General features: G+C 37.6%; 1 protein-coding gene across 1 annotated transcript in view; it reads right to left on the bottom strand.

Annotated features, from left to right (window-relative positions):
• CDC42BPA (CDC42 binding protein kinase alpha) overlaps window positions 1–20,178 on the bottom strand; it is a 270,725-nt gene that overhangs the window by 118,092 nt on the left and 132,455 nt on the right. Inside the window, exon 13 of the mRNA XM_047076475.1 lies at window positions 8,003–8,136. Coding sequence (XP_046932431.1) covers window positions 8,003–8,136 — 134 coding nt within the window. The remainder of the gene's footprint in view (window positions 1–8,002; window positions 8,137–20,178) is intronic.

Raw genomic sequence — 20,178 nt, 5'->3', positions numbered from 1 at the left:
CAAAATAAAGATTTTGTGAAATGTAATGGATACTTGTGAGATGTTTGAAAATTATATTGAATTACTACAAATGATAAAAAACAAGGAATGCTCTTATGTGGAGACTATGCCTTAGGCCAGAAGCAAGGAGAGAAAGCTAAATAAACCCCCGGATGAAAGTGGGAGGAGAGGAGCTTAAGAAGACTCAGGTCAGGACAACCACCGGCCTCCGGGCAAAAGGAAATGCAAATCCTTTTTGAGAAAAGAGCCCCGATGAAACGTAGGTTTTTTAAGACACACAAATATGAACGCACAACCACAGATTCCCAAAACCCAAAGAACAAACGACCATAAGCAAAGAACAGAAACAATAATAATAAACTCCAATGGGATTCGGACATTCAAATTGTCAAATAGTAACATAAAATGGAATGTTTGAGAAAGTAAAAAAAAAAAAATCATGAAAATGGGAAAATGACAAAAGACTATTAAAAATGACCAGGGAGACTTATAAACAACTGTACAGAACGTTTAGAAATGGGAAAAATACAAGTGTTAAAACTAAAGACCTGAATCTGCCAAAAAGTGTTAAGGCTCAAACCCAGAAACTTAAAAAAAAAATAAAATTGCATAGCACCAAATAAAAACAAATGACCTTAAAGGAAATCAGTGAAAAAAGACAAATCCTCTATCCTCTACCCTCTAAAACAAAACGATAGACAGAGCAGACACTTAAGAAGTAACAACAGAAACAGGGAAAATGGAAAGAGTGAAGAAAAGTAATTAAAACTGTATGCCCAGAAAAATTCCTGTTCACGTATGAGGCTAAAATAATTAGATTCATATAAACGAAAATTGACAGAATCACCATCAGATCTGTGCTAAATAGGAACCTCTAAAGATTTCTCTCAGGGAAAAGAAAAATAATTTTAAAAGCAAAGTCTATGGGAATGCAAGCTGGGGCAGCCACTCTAGAAAACAGTATGGAGGTTTCTCAAAAAACTAAAAACAGAACTACCCTATGACCCAGCAATTGCACTACTAGGCATTTCTCCACGGGATACAGGTGTGCTGTTTCGAAGGGACACATGCACCCTTATGTTTATAACAGTACTATCAACAATAGCCAAAGTATGGAAAGAGCCCAAATGTCCATCAATGGATGAATGGATAAAGAAGATGTGGTATATATATACAATGGAGTATTACTCGGCAATCAAAAAGAATGAAATCTTGCCATTTGCAACTACGTGGATGGAACTGGAGGGTATTATGCTAAGTGAAATTAGTCAGTCAGAAAGACAAAAATCCTACGACTTCACTCATATGAGGACTCTAAGAGACAAAACAGATGAACATAAGGGAAGGGAAACAAAAATAATATAAAAACAGGGAGGGGGACAAAACAGAAGAGACTCATAAATATGGAGAACAAACTGAGGGTTACGAGATGGGCTAAATGGGTAAGGGGCATTAAGGAATCTACCCCTGAAATCATTATTGCACTATATGTTAACTAATTTGGATGTAAATTTTAAAAAATAAAAAATAAAATAAAAAAAAAAGCAAAGTCTAATGACAGAGAAATGGGAGGGCCAAGACACTTGTGAAGATAAATATGAATGTAAATATGCAGAGAAGACTGTATTATAAACATGTCTCATTTGTAGAGTAAACAGAAAGGATATAAGTAAAATACTGTCAAAAATAACACAACAGTTGGAAAGAAGTAACAGAATTAGAGGTCCTTAAATTTTGGGGGAGATAATAATTGAGACTTTGTTAAATATGCATGATAATATTCAAGAGCAACCATTAAAAACTGTTAAAACAAGTAGTGAGAAATGTGGGAACAAAAACAAACAAAAAATTAAATTTCAAGAAAAAAGTTATGCAAAATGGAAAAATTCTGGAGATTAGTTGCACAACAACATGAATATAATTTACACTGCTGAACTGTACATTTTAAAAATGGTTAGGATAGCATTCCATAGGACAGACTTAAAACAGATTACAAAGAAATTGCAAAATCATCATAGAAAAATTGGTGAACACATCATGATAATGAGAAATTTTGACTTGACAATCATTAATAGATAAACCAAGCAGTTAAAAAATACTGAATATAGAGATTATCAAACTTCATATATAGATGCTTGCACCCAATATTGGGAACATACATTCTTTTCAGGCATATAGTGAACATCTGAAAATGGAACAGTCTGTTTAGGCCATGAAACAAGTCTCAGCAGATTTCAAAGAACAGATATCAACAGTTCAAGTTCTTTGATAATATCACCATTACAATAGAAATTTCTAAAAAGGCTAAGTTCCATAATACCTCATTGGTCAAGGAGAAAAGTCATAAAGCATGTTAAAATATTTAGAACTAAAAAAAAAAAGTTGAAAATATAAACAATAAAAATGTTCAGCACATATAATAAAATGAGAATGCAGTAAAAGGTTTACTTAGGGGGAGATTTATAGCTTGAAACACGTGTATTGAAACTAAAACAAAAGTTTAAATTTAGTGAAATTCCACATAGAAAGAGACAGAACACACTAATGCTTCCACCAACATAAGATGATAATAAAAATAAGAATATAAACTAATGAAAAAGAAATGTTATAATGAACATCAACAAAGCCAAAAGTTGAGAAAAATAATAAAATAGGCAAATACCTGGTGAGATCAAACAAAGAATAAATGCAAAAAGAAACAATGTTAAGAAAGAAAAAAAGATTATGACTACAAACCTGGAAAAGATTAAAAAAGCTAATAAAAGGATACAGTGAAAACTTTATGCCAATAAATTTGTTAACTTTTGAAATGAATGAATTCCTACAAAAATACAATTCATCAAAACTGCTTCAAGAAGAAACAGAATCCCTCAATAGTCCTGTAATGATTAAAGTACCTAAATAATAGTTAACAAACTCTCCCCATCCCCTCAGAGGGAGAGAATTTCCAAACTCAGATGGTTTTACAAGTGATTCCTCCAGTGTTTCAAGGAACAAACATTCTTATACAAACTTTTCTAGAGAAGAGAAAAAGAGGCAATGCTACACAACTCATTCTAGGAGACCAATATAATCTTGATACCATAAAAAACACCAGAAAAATAAAAGAAAAAAATTACAAGCCAATTTTACTGATAAAAACAAATCAAATATTAAAAAAAAAAAAAAAAACGGCATCAGCAAATCAGCTTCAGTGATATATAAAGTAGATAAGCATGAACTCTGGACCTAAACTTCTTGTGTTGGAATTCTAGCTCCATCACCTTCTAGCTCTATGATCTTGAGCAAGTGAGCTCAAGCGTACACTTAAGCAAGTGTACTTGACCTCTCTGTGCGTGGTCTCATCATTTATAAAATACTAATAACAACAGCAGCAACAACAACAATAATAATACCTAAATCACAAGCCTCTTATAAAGATTAAATGATCTAATATACGTAAAACACTCCAATAGCAGTGCCATTACATAAGTGTTACATGTACTGGCATATTGTTATTTAGGAGGTAATATATGCACAATTGTGGTTTAACCCAGAAATGCAAAAATGGTTTAACATTAGAAAAAGTCTATAAATATAACTTACCAAACCAAGTCATTAAAGAACAATCATATAATCACATCAATAAATATTAACAAATTCCTAGAAATCTGTTGTAATAGCGTACAGAAGAGCGTATTTAATAAGTCCGATACCCATTATAAAAATGATTAGCAAAATAGGAATAGAAGAGAACTTTCTTAACCTGATAAGAAGTGTTTACCAAAAACTTACAGAAAACATTATTAGTGGTGAAACAGTAAAGGCATTTTCTTTGAAACCAGGACTAAGACAGGAAAGCCTGCTATCACCAGTTCTATTCAACACTGTACTGTGGGTCCTAGCTAATACAGTGAGACAAGGAAAGAAAGAAAAGTCATAAAAATTAAAAGAAGAAACAAAACCGTCATTATTTGCAGAAAACCCTAAGAATCTCAAATATATTAGTACAATTAATAAGAATTTAGCAATGTTGCCGAAGCAAAATCAGTAAGAAACTATAAAGATACGATTTAAAATATGAAAAAAATAGAACAGTAAATTTAAAGAAAGGCAAATGAGACCTGCATTAAAATTTTATGTTAAAACATTTAAGTTGTTAAAGATATGGTGAAATCTACCAAGTTTGTGGATGGAAAGACCGTGGGGCTCCAGAGGAAAGATTTTTATGGTTTTGTACAGACAGACCTTCCTAAAACTTTGTACTGAAAGTTGGGACCTGGGCTAAAAGCAAGCCTTATAAATTTATGACTAATTTAGAATGAGAAACTCGAAGAGATTTAACTCCTGGATGTATGTGCTTATATTTCAACAGAGGTGGGAGAGAGGAACCTGGATCAGGGAGCCAACCCTCTTTATAGAGCTGTAGGCTCTGGGCTTATCTTTCCCACTGGAGTGATTTATTTATATTCCAAAGGGTCCTAGACTCTTCTCTTTACATTTCCAAGGAGACTCTCAGAAGGATGGGTAGAGATGATGGGGGCAAGGAGTAGGAAGCATCTGCTTCTCCTCCTTTATATAAAACACCCTCACGTTTTTAGGATTCCTCATACACAACACAGACTCCATACATATACAGATGTATATACATACATCTAAATATATGTGTGTGTGTGTGTGTGTGTGTGTGTGTGTGCGCGCGTGCATGTGTGCATAGGGCTTTATCTATCCAGCTCTCATTGCACTGCCCCAGAGGTAAGACAGCACCCAGGGGAGCAGTGTGCGTATTTCTGCTGTATGTACATCACAATACTATGCTCTGGTCTTGAAATCTGTGTGTGCGTTTGGAATAATATTAATAAATGTGGATAGTAAGAACCTAAAGATTCAATGTTGTAATGATGTCACTTCTCCTGAAATGACTCTACAGATTTAACACAATTTTAATCAAGATCTCATCACAGTTTTTAAGGAATGGAGAGGTGAGATAACAGAGTCATGCATAAATGGAAATGTGACAGGTGACGCTGCACGTCACTGTGGAAAAGAGGGCTTATTTAGTAAATGAACAACTATTAGCTACAGAGGAAAATCTGAAATTGGATCCCTATATCTCACATGATATGAAAAAATAAATCTGGTATGTTAAAATTTAAATACCAAAGGCCAAACTTTAAAACGTCAAAATAAAAACCGAGAACTTAAAAAAAAAAAAAAACTGAGAATTTTAGCCTTAGGTTTCTTACATGAGCCAGCAAATCTCTAAAAAGAAAGATCAATATAGTTGACTACATTAAAACTCAGAACTTCTGTTACTCAAAAGCTCCCATAAAGAAAATGAAAAGTCAAGCCTCTAACTGGGAGGCATCTTAATATACACAACTGACAAAAGATCAATATAGAAATTTTCAAGAATTCTTAACAAATCGGTAAGAAAAAGACAAAAAAAAACCCAACAGGAAAATGTACAAAAGATACTGAGAGGCATTTCACAGAAGAAACAGAACTGATAAGTGGGCATACATGAGATACTCAACCTCATTAGTAATTGGAGAAATTAAGACCATAAATAAAACATGGTTCTAGACCTAAAATACGAACTTCAATGGGGTTGGCCAAAATAATCTATCTAGTAACATGAAGTATTGTTGAATACAGACCGGGTGGTGGGAGTGGGAGTGTAAATTGGTACAATCCGTGGAAAACGATTTGGCATTACCATAAAAAACAGAATATTTGCATTACTTATGACCCAATTATTCTACTCGTGATTCTGTGTACAAGTGTGTGCATATCAGCATACAAATTCAAGAACGTTCATTTATAGTGGCTATCAAGTGTAAGCAACTTTAATGTCTGTAGACAAACAACTGAATAGATAGATTCTGGAGCGTTCACATAATGGTGTACCATACAGCAGATAAATGAGTGCTCTACAGTCCCATGGATGCATCTTAGAAATACAACGAGTGAAACAACAAACTGTGCAAAACTGCATGTACCACTTTACACAGCTCAGAAACAAGCCACACCAAATAACGTATGTGTATTTTCATTTCCTGTGGCATTAAAAATTCTTTAGCCACCAGGTTTAATGGCTATATAATATTTCATCATATGAACTGGTCGGGCATTTTGGTAGTTTCTAATATTTTTCTTTTATAAATGTGGTAATTTGTTCTCTGTGAACAAATCTTTGCTTCAATGTCTGATTATCTTCTTGAGTTACATTTCGACAAATGGAATTATTATATCAAGGACTTTAGTATTTGAAGGCTTTGGATACCTGTTGCAAATTAGCTTTCCAGAAATAAGGTATCAGATTACAAGCTCATCTTCAGCATTTGGCACCGGCATTTTTATTTGTTTTCACTGAAGTATAACGAGCATAGAACGTTATGCTAGTTTCAGGTGCATAACATAGTGATTGGACAGTTTTGTACGTTACTCAGTGCTCACCGTGATAGGCATACTTACCCTCTGTCACCACACAGTGCTGTTAGAGTATTATATCCCCTATGCTCTACTTGTTATCTCCTATTATACATTATTTAGAGATTATAGTACTAAGGGATAAAAAGTATTTTTCAATAAGGAAATGACGGACAATAAGGAGAAGGGGATAAAAAAAATGACTGGCCAGGGCTACGCCACAAAATTCATAATGTTCCTATTCCTTAAATTAGATGGTCGGTTCAGAGACAGGCATTATATTATGTGCATCAAAACTCCTATAATGTTATGTTTATTCTTTTATATGTATCTAAAGAAAAAAATGTTAAGAAGATTATCTGCTGCCTGTAGGATATTAAGCATATCCCTTAAAATACCAATATAATATTTCTTTATAGCACTACCCTCTTCTCAAAATATACTAAAAAAGGATTTTTAACATTAAAACTTAATAAAATTGGCAAGATACTTGTTACTATAAATCTAGATGTTGGATTCTCATCTTTTTTATGTTTACTAAGTTTGGCTGAATAATCCTACCTTTATATACACAACAGCTACCACTAATATTATTATAATATTACTGTAATATTACTAAAACAAATATAACATCTGTTATAAATTCCAAATTTTATTAAGTTGACCATGAATTTAAATGGATCTGTACACAAAACTGCTTATAATTGCATTAAGAAAAAAGCAAAAAGATACTAATCAAATTCAATTTAACCTTTACAGCTTTCTCTGTCAGTCTTTTCTATTAGCTTCATCGGCAAAAGGTTATTTGTCTTATTTTTAATTGCCTCCATTTCTTTACTGGCAGTAAGACTTTAAGATCTTCCCCAAAAGAACTTCATTATATTATCAATTATATACTGCATCACTGAATACAATTTACAAAAGCCATAAACCACTCATTTCTTTTTTGTGTTGGCTAGTATTAACTCCAACATTTTAAAATTTGTTAATGAAAGGCAAAGTACACATTCTGAGTGGTTTAAGTAAAATGTTTTTCTCTGGTGTGTATTATTTATGGGATGTGTTAGGTTGTCTTTGCTATTAATAAATTTTGTTGATGCTTCTAATACTGTTTAAGTATTATATCAAGTTCTTATGAAAATAACTTTAGCTTCTTCATCTGTGCTTTGAAAGATAAATTGACATTTTAAAAAATAATTAAAACATTAAAGAAATTTTTTATTCTAATCTTTTAAGAATGTTCATATCAGCAAATCACAATGAAAATATGCCTTTAGTTTTTATTTGTCCAAAGACATGACACATATCTCACTGTTTCTTATTCCGTAATATTTTTTAAAACATTTACTTTTAATCAAGTCCTTTGATTAGACTTTTCAAAAGAACAGATGATTCTGAATGTCAAAAATCTTGACAGTACGTAAATGTCTTCATTACTAGCTATTACTCAAATGACACATACCAAAATAATTAAACATTTTACAACATATACTTTATGTTCTTGTAACTCATTACGAAAGCTTTTAGAATACAAATTAAATAAGATTAAGAATCTAAAACCGGGTTTAACAATCTATCCATGTATTTTTACCTTGTTTAATTCTTCCCTTTCTTGTTGTAGTGTTTTGATTTGTTTTTCATAAGCCTTGATTTGCCTAAAAGCATCATCTAGCTCTCTCCTCACAGCGTTGGCTTCCTCAAGTTGCTGTTCCAAGTGACTTGATTCTAAAAAGAGACAACAGTGTTTATGGTAGTATTCATATAAAAACAAATGCTCGAAACCAAGGTTTTAAACAACTAAGTTGAAAAAAATAACATATCCTGAACTTGGTATTAGGCTTATAGACACCCCTTCCAGTATGACTATAACTCGCGACAATTAAGTGCTTGTCAAGTTCACTGAAGAAAGGGTACGGCTAATATCAGTGTGAAAGTGTGTAACACTTGCATGAAAAACGTCTTACATTTCTGTTAGAAAAAGAAGACCATACTTCCAGAAAAGTACCTTCAGAGCCAATTAAAAGCTTAAAACTATCAAAAAAATCAAAAGCAACCAACTGGACAAAACAGACCCATTTTCCTCTATGTTTGGTTATCAGCATTCCCGCGCTGACTTTAGTCAAATTATTATTAAGACGGCTGTGCTTCTCATGGCTGCAGGCCAGTTTCACTAGCGGTTGTCTGAAGAACAAACTCTGATTTCGGAAAGTAAATACGCGAACGCCTCTGATCTAGGTCAGCTCCTCCATTTTCTAGAAGAAGAAACTGAGGCCAGGAGAGCTGGATATCTGGCCTGAGGTCACACTGCTAAATGGGTCTTGGAGCGGAGACGAGGACTCAGGAAATCCTGCATCGGCCTCTTCTTCTGGGAAAGCGACAATTCTTAACATCATCACTTCAGAAGAGTTATTACGAAACAGAACAGCCTCACTCATTTGAACACACTGCCTGCACAAAACTGGATAAATTGACACGAAATGGTCACGGCATCAGAAGTAGATTGGCAAGCTGAAGAACTGAAGCCCACAAAACCAAGAAATCTACACACATTCACTGTCAATTTCTGCTCTTTACAAAACCTTCCCACTCAGAGAGTCATCCCCACACAGTAGCAGGAACACCTGTGAGCTTGCCAGAAATGCAGAATCTCGGGCCTCAACCCAGACCTAATGAATCAGATCTGTATTTTAACAAGATCCCCCGGGTCTGGCAAATTCAGGTGTGGGAATAGATGATGCACAGAGTATCGTGTATTACTGAGTCCAACGCTTTCAATAAATGAAGTCATGTTCATAAGACACTGGTCCTACCGTAAAGAGATTTTGTGTGTAGAGAGAGTCCTGTAGCCAAGAAGTCACTTAAATGCGTTAGTGTATCCCATACTAACTGCTGCTGGAGTCCTTCAACAAAACAATTTACTGATATTCAGTGCCCTAAATTTATAGATTTATTAAGAGCTTATTGATCTGAGGTGTTTTGAGAGTGTAGATGCATTTATGGATACCACGGTTTTCAACGATTTTCAACAACATCTGTGAGGTTGCATGTAACTAGTTTTTGTTCTGTCTCAACAGAATAACTTTAGCAGTCTAATTTAATAAATGTTTTACTTGAAGAACACTGCAACATCACAGGATGTTTAACCTTAAAGATCATGGGATATTTAGTCTTATGTTCAGCAAAGTATATTTTATCATTTTCTCAAGTTTCAGCATTTCCTGCAGGAATTTTTCTGTTTATACTAATTTCCTTGAAACATTTTTAAGTGATACTTTCCTGTTATTTTAAGGTTTTAACATTTTTAAGATGTCAAAAGTTTACTTTTTTTTTTTACTTTTTTTTTTTAACGTTTTTATTTTTGAGACAGAGAGAGACAGAGCGAGACAGAGCACGAACGGGGGAGCGGCAGAGAGAGAGGGAGACACAGAATCGGAAGCAGGCTCCAGGCTCTTAGCCATCAGCCCAGAGCCCGACGCGGGGCTCGAACTCACGGACCGTGAGATCGTGACCTGAGCTGAAGTCGGACGCCTAACCGACTGAGCCACCCAGGCGTCCCTCAAGTTTATTTCTAATAATTAGGAGTCAAAATTTAGTATGTGACACGGCTGACTTTTGTCCTTTGAGGGTCTAACTTTGGTCCTGTTCATGGCTACGGTGTGCCAGCCTGAAGCAGTCAGTTGGCACGCATTGTGATCCCGTCTCATTTGCCTACTTTCTTCTACTCTGAAGAGTCTTTCCCCAGCGTGGTGAAGGTTTTCTGCAAATTACTGAGTCATTCGCTTATCTCTACTGCTTTTTATTAGCAACAAAAATGAAATCAGTGTTTTATATACTGTCTGCATCACATCAAGTTTACAGCAAAACGACTCCATGGGGCAGCTTTGGTGGCGGCCTTCAGTGGTTTATGGTTCCCTTTCAATGTGCGTTAAATTTTAGTTTTCTCTCAGCCATGTCACTTTGGCTGCTTTACAATGGAGTTGGTAAGTGTATCTGTGAATTATATGTCAGGTTTTCGTGTTTCACACAGAAGGGTTGGAGAAGACAAGCTCACTCGATTATTTATAAAAGCTTCCAATCTGATACACACAGAATTATGCATTCCCCAAAGATAAAAACCCCAACTCAAGAAAAATCCAGAATACACTGAATTTTGGCCGACAACTATCAAATGGCTAAGGCACATGAACATTTACTTTCACTACAACAAACGGTAAATTCAATGAAGACTTTGAAAGAAATCCTCAGTGGGGCGCCTGGGTGGTTTAGTCGGTTGGGCGTCTAACTTCGGCTCAGGCCATGATATCTCGGTTTGTGAGTTCGAGCCCCGCATCAGGCTCTGTGCTGACAGCTCAGAGCCTGGAGCCTGCTTGGGATTCTGTGTCTCCCTCTCTCTCTGCCCCTCCCATGCTCATGCTCTGTCTCTGTCTCTCAATAACAAATAAAAAACGGTAAAAAAAAATTTTTTTTAAATAAAAAAAGAAAGAAATCCTCAGAGACTATCAAAAAATACCTCACGCAACACGATGAGCCATACCATTCTAGGCCAAGTAACTAAAAAGCAGTTTTCATGAGCAAAGAGCAGAAGCAGACCAGCACAACAGGCTAGCACACTCCAACCAAATGGTTCCTAGCTCACTGCTGCTAGGACACCTGGGAAATTCAATCATTCCTATGAGGATTTAATAAGGGACAAAAACACAATAAGGAAATTCTCTTTGCACTGTGTGGCATGGAAGAGAAATATTAAATAGGCTCTGTCTTGAAGGAGATAACCAGGTCAGGAAGATAAAGAGTAACACCCCACAAATCATAAATGAAGCAGAAACACACATGTAGATCGTGTGGCAGGTTCTATGGGAGCTAGGGGAGGAGGACCGGGGAAGAGGCCACAGCTACCGCGGGACTCGATGTGGAGCACGGACGACCCGCGAGGGGCGAGGACTGTGACCAGGGCGGCGTTAGAAGCACAGTCAAAGCACCTCTCCCTGATCTGTGCAGACACAGTATCACCGCTTCTCCCTTACGTTCTGATTCCTAAAATAACCCAGGACTCTTCTGAGATGGGAAGAGATCTGACTTCCAATCATGACGGGGAAACAGGTTCCCCTATACCTACCCCTCTCCCTCCATTCCCTATCCTTCTCCTTCATTTACATGATGCAGGGCAGTGTGTGTGTGTGTGTGTGTGTGTGTGTGTGTGTGTGTGTGTGAGAGAGAGAGAGAGAGAGAGAGAGAGAGAGAGACAGACAGAGGGAGAGGGGAATAGTTAGTTTAGGGTTGGAGAGACAGACAAACCACCCATTTCCAGGCAACAAAAGAAAGGGGGTTACAAAGCACATTAGAGATTACAATAATTATTCAGGAAACAAGAAACCATTCCCGTATCTTCTCAGGGAAAAATATCGAATGAGAGTATGAATTTATACTTTCATCTGCTGAGTGTCCATTAGATGACACAAGGAAACTCTGTCTTACCTTCTTGGGAGTTTGGAGTGTGATAAGGAAAGAAGATTTTAAAAAGAAATTTTAAGTAAGTATAACTTTATTAAAATTTTCTAGGAGTCTCAATATATTGGAGAACACTGCCATAGGGAAAGAAAAGATATACAGGCACTGGTGGTGTGTAACTGTCTACACAAAGATCTGGCTTAAGAAGTAGCTAACAGAAGGTGATTTGGGGGCACCGACTCTTGATTTTGGCTCAGGTCGTCATCTCACAGCTTCTGAGATCGAGCCCCAAGTTGGGCTCTGTGCTGACAGTGTATAGCCTGCTTGGGATTCGCTCTCTCCCTCCCTCCCTGTTTGCCCCTCCCCCGCTCATACATACGGTCTCTCGCTCTCTCTCAAAAAAACACATAAATTAAAAAAAAAACAAAGGTGATTTGCACTTTTCTTTAAAGCCAGGACTATAGTCAAGGCTGCTCGTAGGGCAGGTTCCTAGAAGAGCCTGTTTTCTATTATCTCTAGCTTTTACATCGAAACGTTTAGGACAGCGTGGGTTTAACTGTGAATGAGACACAGAGGTTATCCCCAGCCTTACCACTCTGCCTCCAGTACCGAGTATAATTTCTGGTACGGAACAACACCTCAATAAGGATGTTTATGGGCTGAACTGAGAAGGACTGTGTTGCCAGTGGGAACATAATGGCACAGCCACTGCGGAAAACGGTTCGGCAATTCCTAAAAACACTGAACATGAATTTCCGTACAAATTCAGGAATTCTACTTCTGGACTTGATATATGTTCCCTCATGTGCAAGGCGGCACTATTTACAATAAACAAAATGGGGAAGCAACCCAAGTGCATTGGTGACGAACGTAAAAACAGAAGGGAGTATTTGCATACACGCAGAATGTTGTAGAAGACAGGAAATCCGACACAGGCTACAACATGGGTGAACCGTGAAGACGCTAAGTGAAGTCAGCCAGCCACGGAGGGACAAATACTTTATGACTGCACTCACGTGAGGCTCCCAGAGCAGTCAAATGCAGAGACGCAGAAAGAACGGCGGGTGCCAGGGGCTGGGTGTGGGAGGACCGGCCGCTGGTGTTTCATGGGCGGAGAGTTTCCATCTGGGAAGATACCGGGCTGCGGGACGGAGCGTGACAGCCGCACGGCACGTGAATGTATTATATACCACTGATGTGACACTTAGACATGGTTAAAATGGTCACTTTATGTTATGTACATTTTACCACAATAGGTAAAAAGAGGTTTAAAAATGAACAAATGATGGAAAAAAAAGAACGAGATGGGATGGAATCCTGGGCACACTGAGACCAGCACACGCCCAAGAGCTGCTGGGAAGGAAGAATGCTAAAAACAGGATCCGCCCTTTCTCTTCACCTCGTTTTCACTGGTTCTGCCCCGCCCCTGGGAAAAGCTAAAATAGACGAGTGAAGAGCAGTCCTATAGCCTCTGCATTTAGGGAGTAAGCAGGAGGAAAGTGAAGAAGGAAATCTCCACCAACAGGTCAACGGTAACCAATTTCCCCAGTTAGAGGCCTCCTTCCAGGCACCGCTGACTTGTACGTAAGGGGTGAGTGTGTCGCGAATTGCCCGGAAAGACGTATTAGGAAGACATCTTAGGAAGCGGTCGGACGTTTCCAAGAGCGAAGTTTCACTGATCACTCGTCAACCCATACTGACTTGGGCTTTTTACGTGTCATACACTCTTCCGTGCACTTGGACGTATCAATGAAAGAACCAAGTTCCTATTTTCAAGAAGATTACTATCTAGCAGTCAGGCGAGGGAAGTAAAGCAATATACAAATAAAAACCTATGTCAGCGGTAACACGTGTTCTAGAGGAGCTTAAGTTCACGGTGAGGAATGTTTTTGGCAAACAAGCAAAAATAAATGAATGAAGAAGGAAGGAATGAGGGAAGGAGGAGGGAAGGAAGAGGGAGTGGAGAAAGAAAAGAGAAAACAACAACGGAATAGCGAAAACTCAGAATGTGACCGAGGAGAACTAAGCGTAATTCACTTCGGCGGAAATCTGGAGACGCAGTGACATGCAGGATAACGAAGGGCCTTGGAGACAGAGCTGAGCTGTTTCACTTTCACCCAGGAGCCAGCGGGCATCCACGGAAGACACGTTAGCACGTGTTCAGAAGCTGTGACGTGATCTGATCCACATTTGAAGAGCTTACTCTGGAGACTTCTGCTTCCAGAAAGAAGGATTAGATACATTTCCCCTCTTCTCTGGACATCATACATAAAACAAACATAAGAAAAATGAAATTTGGAGAGAAGAAAAAGGATGACCGATGGAGACAAGGGAACCTGAAACTGTGATGTCAGGAACACTGGACCAACACAGCGGGAAGTTCTCTGGGTTTTCTTTGCGGTTCATTTTTCCCAGACACAGAGACAAAGAAACTGGTGATCCAGAAATGCCAACAGGGGCAGCAAATAAAAGCCCCGACAGAAGCCCACTCTTTCTACCCAAAGGACCAGGAAAGGGGCAAATTAGCAAGACCGAAAACTTTCAGGAAGCAACTGTTCCACTCAAGTTAAACGATAGAAACAACTTCCTCCACAACCACGTCTGTCAGGGAAGGACACGTGAGGAGCCAGACCTCAATCACGTCAGGCTATGATGAAGCACCCAGAAACAGACACACCATGAGGCATGAGGGTACTCAGACGACTGCTAAAGGGCCACTGGCCGTAACACGCGCGTTTCACATGCAATGTCCGTGGAGACCACATGGGCAACTAGCACTTCCGCACCCCCCAGCGGCAGCGGTGAGGTTGTCCACCGTCCCCGCGTTGGGCTGGTGTCAGAGAAGGAAGAATGTCCGCCACTGCCCGGCGGTACGAGGGCGATGCCCACCACCGAGTTGGTGGAAACCCAACCTCCTCCGGGAATAACGAGGGGCCCTTCTCTGGGTGTCGCGGGAGGCCAAGCGGGGAAAGTGAACCTCCACCTCAACCTGGCAAGCCACCGCTGCTGGAGTGGTATCGGGAAAAGCTGGCGAAAACGGAAAAGTGCAAATAAGATCCAGAGTCACTAACTGAAAATCAGTCATCCTATCGGGAACTAGGAAAATCTCAACTTGAATGAGAAAAGGAAATCGACAGATGCAGACGATGAAATAATAGAGATGTTAGAAATATCTGGCAAGACATTAAACCAGCTATGATAAAAATGCTCCACCGAGCAATTACGGACATATCTGAAATAAATGAACGAACAGAAGACTCAAGCGAAGATACAGCAAGTCTCAGCAAAGAAACAAGTTTACAAAAAACAAAATGGAAAATTTAGAAATAAATGTAAAAAAAAATCTGGATTGTTGGGTTCCACAGAGGAACCCATCAGAGGATTCTTTCCATCACAGGAAAGAATCAGTGAAATGGAAGATAAAGCAGTAGAAATTGACCAATCTAAATAGTGGAGGGAAAAAAACAGAATGAAAACAAAAATGAACAGAGACCCAACGATTTGTGGATCGATAACAAAAGATGTAACATCTAAGTCATCAGTAGGCAGGTCTGTAAAAGTACTCAAAGTAATTAAGTGGAAAAACGTGGAAAGACATATTTATGTGTCTTTATTACAGAAGAGGAACAAATCCCAAACAGAATAAACCCCAAGAAAACCATGCCAAAACACACCATTAAACATCAGAGAACTATAAAAGAAGAAAAACCTTGCAAGCAGCCAGAAAAAAACAACACCCTAGATAAAGGGGGGAAAAACCCTCAGAATGACTGTGATTTTCTCCTCATAAACCACAGAGTCCTAAGGAAAGTGGTACAATATTTTTCAGATGCTTAAACAAAAAACTATCAACCCAGAATCCTATGTCCTATAAAAATATTCTTTAGTCATAAAGAGAAAACTAAGACATTCTCAGATGAATAAAAACTAAGAGAATTTGCTGATAGCAGGGTTGTCTTTAAAAAAAAATGGCTAAAGGAAGGGGCAACCCGGGTGGCTCAGTCAGTTAAGTGTCTGACTTTGGCTCAGGTTATGATCTCACGGTTTATGAGTTCAAGCCCCGTGTCAGGCTCTGTGCTGACAGCTCAGAGCCTGGAGCCTGACTGGGATTCTGTGTCTCCCCCTCTCTCTTTGCCCTTTCCCTACTCGCACACACATTCTCCCTCAAAAATAAACAAACATTAAAAAAAAATTTTTTTTAATGGCTAAAGGAAATCCTCTAAACAGAAAATAAGAGAACAAGGAGCTCATCAATATCAAAAAGGAATACAGAGCATGGTATATAAAAATTGGGTAAATTGGGTCACCTGGGTGGCTCAGTCAGTTAAGGGTCCGACTTCAGCTCACAGTTTATGAGTTCAAGCCATGCATCAGGCTCTGTGCTGTGAGCACAGAGTCTGCTTCAGATCCTCTGCCCCTCCTCCACTTGTGTGTGTGTGTGCACACTCTCTCTCAAAAATAAGCATTTAAATAAATAAATAAATAGATAGATAGATAGATAGATAGATAAATAAATATTTTAAAATATGGGTAAATCCATAAGGATTTTCTTCTCCTCCTAAGCTTTCTAAATTATATTTCACAACTATAATTGCTATCAACATACAACAGACTGTTATAACTAAAATACTTTATGTCAGCCTCATACTAAGCATAAAGCAAAAAGCTACAGTAGGAATACAAAAGATAAAGAAAAGGGAATCAGAGTTTAACGCTATAGAAAATGATTAACTTATAAATGAAGTCAGTTAAGAGAGGAACTTAAACAAAGGAAATACAAAACACTCAGAAAACAGTAAGATGACATTAGCAAATCCCAATCTTTTATTACTTTAAATATAAATGGATTAAATTCTCCAACAACAAGACCTAGAGTGGTTGGATGAATTAAACCAAGACCCAATTATATGCTGTCTATAAAAGCCTCACTTCAGCTTTAAGGAGACACAAAGGCTCAAAATGAAGGGATGGAACAAGGTATTTCATCCAAGTGGAAACCAAAAGAAAACAAGGGTAGCTATAGTTAGACAAAATAGATGTTAAGTCAAAAATAGTAACAAGTGACAAAAAAGCTACCATATGACAATAAAAAGGGCAATTTATCAAGAAGGTATGACAATTATAAATACATATGCACCTAACACCGTAGCATCTAAATATACTGAGCAGATACACCAGATCTGAAGGGATAAATAAACAATATGATAAAGTAGGGGACTTCAATACCCTACTTCCAACATTGGATACATCATCTAGACAGAAAACCTATAAGGAAATGTGAATTATATGTGAAAGGAATGTGAATTATACTTTAGAACAAGTGGATCTAACAGACATATATAGAACATTCCCTCCAATAGCAGCAGAATATACATTCTTCCCAAACACACATGGAACATTCTCCAGGATAAATAGATTAAAAAACAAGCGAGGTTACAAAACAAGTCTTATTTAATTTTTTGAAAGAAAATGTTACTGTTTATTTATTTTTGAGAGACCGAGCGAGCAAGTGCAGGGAAGGGGCATAGAGAGAGAGGGAAACATGAATCTGAAGTAGGCTCCAGGCTCTGAGCTGTCAGCACAGAGCCCAATGTGGGGCTCAACCCCACAAACTGTGGAATCATGACCTGAGCCGAAGTTGGGACGCTTAACTGTCTGAGCCATGTGGGCACCTCACAAAACAAGTCTTAAATTTAGCAAACGATACCAAGGATCTTTTCCAAGCACAAAAGTATGACATTAGAAATCAATAAAGGACAAAACTTGAAAATTCATAAAAATGTGGAAATTGAACAACACACTCCCGAATAACCAATGGATCACAAAAAGAAATTAAAAAGGAAATTAAAAAGATATCTTGTAACAGACAAAAATGGAAACACTATATGCCATATGAAATATGGCAAATGCAGTTCTAAGAAGGAAGTTCATGGCAATAAATACCTCTACATTAAAAAAATGAAAGACCTCAAACCCCTAAATCTAATGTTAGCAGAAGAAAGGAATTAACAAAGATCAGAGAAACAATAAATGAAACAAACATCAGGAAAACAAAGAAAAGATCAATGTAACTAAGACATTGTTTTTGGACAGTCAAAATGGCAAAACTTTAGCTAGACTTAAAAAAAAACGACAACTCATATAAATAAAATCAGAAAGAGGAAACATTTCAATGGGCAGCACATACAAAGATCATAAGAGACTACTATGAACAATTACATGCCAGCAAACTGGATAACCTAGAAAAACGGACAGATTTATAGAAACATAAAACCAAACAAAACTGAATTGTGAATAAATTAAAAAATCTAAACAGACCAATAATGCTAAAGATACCGAATTAATAATCAAAAACCTCCAAACAAAGAAAAACCCAGGACCTGGTGGTTTTACTGGTGAATTCTAACAAACCTTGTAAAAAGAATTAACACCAATCCTTCTTGAACTCTTCCAAAAAATGAAAGAGGAGGGAATACGTTCAAACTCATTTTATGAGGCCAGCACTACACTGATACCACAGCCAAAGAGCGCCAAAAGCAAAAATCAACAAGTGGGACAACATTGAACTTACTTCTGGAGAGCAAAGGAAACCATCCGCAACATAAAAAGGCAACCTAATGGATGGGAGAAAATACCTGCAAATCACATATCTGAGAAGGGGTTAATACAGAAAATATATTTTAGAAACTTGTAAAACTCAATGGCAAACAAACAATCTGATTAAAAAATGGGCAGAAGATCTGAATAGACTTTTTCTTTTTTTTTTTTTCCCTAAAGAAGACATAAAGATGGCCAACAGGTACATGAAAAGGTGCTCAACGTCATAAATTATCAGGTCAATGCCAATCAAAACCATGATGAGGTATCACCTCGCACCTGTTGGAATAGCTGCTGTCCAAAGACAAGATATAACAAGTGTTGTCATAAACAAGTGTTATAAACAAGTGTTGCAGATAAAAAGGAATATTTGTGCACTGTTAGTGGAAACGTAAATTGGTACAGCCACTTTGGAAAACATGGAGGCTCTTCAAAAAATTGCAAATAGGGGCACCTGGGTGGCTCGGTCGATTAAGCGCCCGACTTCAGTTCAGGTCCCAGTCTCATGGTCATGGCCCCGTGCTGGGCTCTGTGCTGCCAGCTCGGAGCCTGGAGCCTGCTTCAGATGCTGTGTCTCCCTCTTTCTCTGCCCCTCCCCCGGTTGCAGTCTGTCTCTGTCTCTCTCAAAAATAAATAAATAAATTAATTAATTAAAAATAGAACTACTGGAGGATCTAGCAATTCCACTTCTGATTATTTATCCAAAGAAAACAAAAACACTGAATTGAAAAGATATGCATTCCATGTTCACTGCAGCATCATTCACAAGCATCAAGACACGGAAGAACTTAAATGTCCGATGATGGATATGTGGATAAATAAAACGTGGGGTGTATGCACAATGGAATACCACTGAGCCATTAAAATAAGCACTATCTTGCCATTGGCAACAAAGTGGATGGACCTTGAGGGAATTATGCTAAATAAAGGCAGTCAGAGAAAGACAAATACTGCATGATCTCACTCAATGTGTGGCATCTAAAATAACCAAAAAAGTGAACTCAGAGAACAAACTGGTGGTTCCAAGAGGCAGGGGTGCAAGGGCATGTTAAAGGAGTGAAGGTGATCACAGGTACAAATTTCTAGTTACATAATGCCTAAGTCCTGGGGAGGGAATGCACAGCATGAGGACTACAGCTAATAATTCTGTACCACATACTGAAAAGTCGTTGAGAGAGTAGCTCTTAAAATTTCTAAGCACAAGAAAAAAAATCTGTAACTACGTGTGCTGATGGTAACTGGACTTCCTGTGGTGGTCATTTCACAATATATACAAATACTGAACCATTATGTGCACTCCTAAAACTAATTAATATAATGTTGTATGTCAACTATATCTCAAAACGGAAACAGAAAAATAAAAGAATGAAAACAAAAACAAAGGCAGTACAAAAAACAAAAAAAAGAAAGAAAAAAAAGGCAGAAAACCAAAGACCAATATTCTTCATGTATACGAATGCCAAAATCCTTAACAAAATACTAGGAATAAAATTCAGTAACACATAAAAATAATTATACACCATGACCAGTGATGTATATATTCCAGGGATGTAAGTTTGGTCCAATATTTCAAAATCAACCAATCTAATCCACCATATTTATAGGCTAACAAAAGGGGGAAAAATCACATGTTCATATCGATAAATGCAGAAAAAATACTTGACAAATTTCGACAACTATCTGTGATAAAAACTCTCAGAAATACAGAAATAGATGTGTACA

This window comes from Lynx rufus, unplaced genomic scaffold (genome assembly GCF_022079265.1).
Source record: "Lynx rufus isolate CCGP_SWC_20201006 ecotype Redwood Valley unplaced genomic scaffold, mLynRuf1.p SCAF_15, whole genome shotgun sequence".
Taxonomy (NCBI): Eukaryota; Metazoa; Chordata; class Mammalia; order Carnivora; family Felidae; genus Lynx; species Lynx rufus.
The sequence above is the reverse complement of the archived record's forward strand: the minus strand, read 5'-3'. Positions and strand labels throughout refer to the sequence as shown.